This window comes from Myotis davidii, unplaced genomic scaffold (assembly GCF_000327345.1).
Source record: "Myotis davidii unplaced genomic scaffold, ASM32734v1 scaffold698, whole genome shotgun sequence".
In the NCBI taxonomy this organism is placed as follows: domain Eukaryota; kingdom Metazoa; phylum Chordata; class Mammalia; order Chiroptera; family Vespertilionidae; genus Myotis; species Myotis davidii.
In genome coordinates this window covers 826,686-829,779 of record NW_006290032.1, presented here as the reverse complement: position 1 = coordinate 829,779, position 3,094 = coordinate 826,686, and the positions used below count along the sequence as shown (strand labels likewise).

General features: G+C 58.5%; 1 protein-coding gene across 1 annotated transcript in view; it reads left to right on the top strand.

The window, feature by feature from the left end:
- Window positions 1-2,009: 2,009 nt before the first annotated feature.
- LOC107182949 overlaps window positions 2,010-3,094 on the top strand; it is a 21,362-nt gene continuing 20,277 nt past the window's right edge. Inside the window, exon 1 of the mRNA XM_015563378.1 lies at window positions 2,010-2,883. Within this exon, the coding sequence (XP_015418864.1) occupies window positions 2,049-2,883 (835 nt within the window). The 5' untranslated portion in view covers window positions 2,010-2,048. The remainder of the gene's footprint in view (window positions 2,884-3,094) is intronic.

Sequence of the window (3,094 nt, the reverse complement as noted above, 5' to 3'; positions counted from 1 at the left end):
CTGCTGGCCGCAGCTACAGGAAGGGGACAGAGGCACTGACGGGACAGGGCGGAGGCTGACCCACCTCACTGCTGGCCGCAGCTACAGGAAGGGGACAGAGCCTCCACAGAACTTAATAATAAAATGTAACTCTTCCAGTCAGGGCTGCAGTTCAGCCTCTGCTTCGGCAGGGTGCTGGGACTGTGGTCAGCTGGCCAGCTTAATAAAGGCTCTTAAATTTAAATTCTGAGTCGGTGGTCTATCTCACTGAGTGAACCCATAACAAACGGGATGAACAGAGCCCAGAAACAGACCCATAACCACGGCCATCCCAGCTCGGACACAGGAGCGGAGACCGTGCGCTCAGCCCACGGTGCTGGCGCCACTGGGCAGCCACGTGCAGAACATGAAGCTGGACACAGGCCGCACGCCCTTCACCAATATTAAGTCAAAATGGATCACAGGCCGAAATGTAAGATGCAAATCCATGAAACTGCCAGACGGTAACGTGAGAGCACGGACCACACCTGCACACGGCACCTGCCCCGGCCTGGGTGGCACCTGCCCCAGCCTGGGTGGCAGCCGTGCGGCAGGCGCACAGCAAACACGGGTCACTGAGTGAAGGAACCAGCACGAGGTACGAGGCCCAGGCCAAAGTGATGGAGGAGCTGCAGAGACCAACCCAAGTCCAGGTGGATCACGTGACGGGTGGACCCAGGGCAGGAAGCCCTTGTGAAAGGCCCGGCGGCCGCCTCCCTGGTCCCAGCGCGAGCAGAGCCAGGCCGGCCTCGGGCCGCGGCACCAAGTGGCTCTTTCACATGAAGCTGTTCTGAGGCCTCTTCCTGTCCTGGGCTCGCACGGTCACTCCTCACGGAGCCGGCACGCCGACCTCGGACACGTGTGTGCCATTTCCCGTCCGCCTGGCGCCTGGCGGGGAGGACACACCACTGCTGAGACGCGGCCGGAGGGAGTCGGCGCCGGAAGCGGCCTCACGGGGCCCACGGTGAGTGAAGGGCACCAGCTGGTCCGGCACCTGGGCAGGTGCTGTGGCTTCTCAAAGCCGCTCACCTCGCTCTCGCTCCTGGTCGGGGTCCAGGGAAGGGAGAGGCCAGAAAGAGCCCGTGGTCCGGGCGTTCCCAGGAGAACCGGCACGGAAACCCCATCGCCACTGCACACTGCTGACCACGCAGCGCAGCTCGGCCACGGAGGCACTTCGCACACCCACCCTTCACGCCAACATGTGACTCACCTGCAGCTCTCATGTGCACACGTCCTCCATGCTTTACAACACGCTCCAGACGCACAAGCATCTACATGCTTTACAACACGCTCCAGACGCACAAGCGTCTACACGCTTTACAACACGCTCCAGACGCACAAGCGTCTACATGCTTTACAACACGCTCCAGACGCACGGGCGTCTACATGCTTTACAACACGCTCCAGACACACGGGCGTCTACATGCTTTACAACACGCTCCAGACGCACGGGCGTCTACATGCTTTACAACACGCTCCAGACGCACGGGCGTCTACATGCTTTACAACACGCTCCAGACGCACGGGCGTCTACATGCTTTACAACACGCTCCAGACGCACGGGCGTCTACATGCTTTACAACACGCTCCAGACGCACGGGCGTCTACATGCTTTACAACACGCTCCAGACGCACGGGCGTCTACATGCTTTACAACACGCTCCAGACGCACGGGCGTCTACATGCTTTACAACACGCTCCAGACGCACGGGCGTCTACATGCATTGGGGGCTGAAGGGGAGCAGAAGGAGGGAAAGGAGAGACTGTGGAAAGGCCACGCGTGAGCCTGGCAGTTGGCCCTGGCGGGGTCCCCTTAAGGGACGGCATTGATGGATCCCTCCTCCACAGGTTAAACGAAAGCACTTCCTTAAAGGTCGCCGGCGCCACGCTCGGCACCGCTGCTCTCACCACAGCCTCTGCGTGTGCGGGTCACTCTGTGCTTCTCACACAAAGCGCACTGTGTCCCGGGCCCTGGTGCCGTGCAGGTGTCTACATGCTTTACAACACGCTCCAGATGCACGGGTGTCTACATGCTTTACAACATGCTCCAGACGCACAGGTGTCTACATGCTTTACAACACGCTCCAGATGCACGGGTGTCTACATGCTTTACAACATGCTCCAGACGCACAGGTGTCTACATGCTTTACAACACGCTCCAGATGCACGGGTGTCTACATGCTTTACAACATGCTCCAGACGCACAGGTGTCTACATGCTTTACAACACGCTCCAGATGCACGGGTGTCTACATGCTTTACAACATGCTCCAGACGCACAGGTGTCTACATGCTTTACAACACGCTCCAGATGCACGGGTGTCTACATGCTTTACAACATGCTCCAGACGCACAGGTGTCTACATGCTTTACAACACGCTCCAGATGCACGGGTGTCTACATGCTTTACAACATGCTCCAGACGCACAGGTGTCTACATGCTTTACAACACGCTCCAGATGCACGGGTGTCTACATGCTTTACAACATGCTCCAGACGCACAGGTGTCTACATGCTTTACAACACGCTCCAGATGCACGGGTGTCTACATGCTTTACAACATGCTCCAGACGCACAGGTGTCTACATGCTTTACAACACGCTCCAGATGCACGGGTGTCTACATGCTTTACAACATGCTCCAGACGCACAGGTGTCTACATGCTTTACAACACGCTCCAGATGCACGGGTGTCTACATGCTTTACAACATGCTCCAGACGCACAGGTGTCTACATGCTTTACAACACGCTCCAGATGCACGGGTGTCTACATGCTTTACAACATGCTCCAGACGCACAGGTGTCTACATGCTTTACAACACGCTCCAGACACACGGGTGTCTACATGCTTTACAACACGCTCCAGGTGAACAGGCGTGTCTGCCACCCGCCTTCCAGGAGCCCCTGATGCCAAACACCTTCTCCCCTCCACGTGCACACGCGCGGCCTGACACGGCCTGGCGCGGGGCTGGCGTGCTGCCCCCGCTGTGGTGGGAGGTGGGCTTGCTACCCGGGGAGGAGGAGCGAGCAGGTCCCCGAGGCTGAGGCAACACCGATGGGGAGTATGGCTTGTCCGG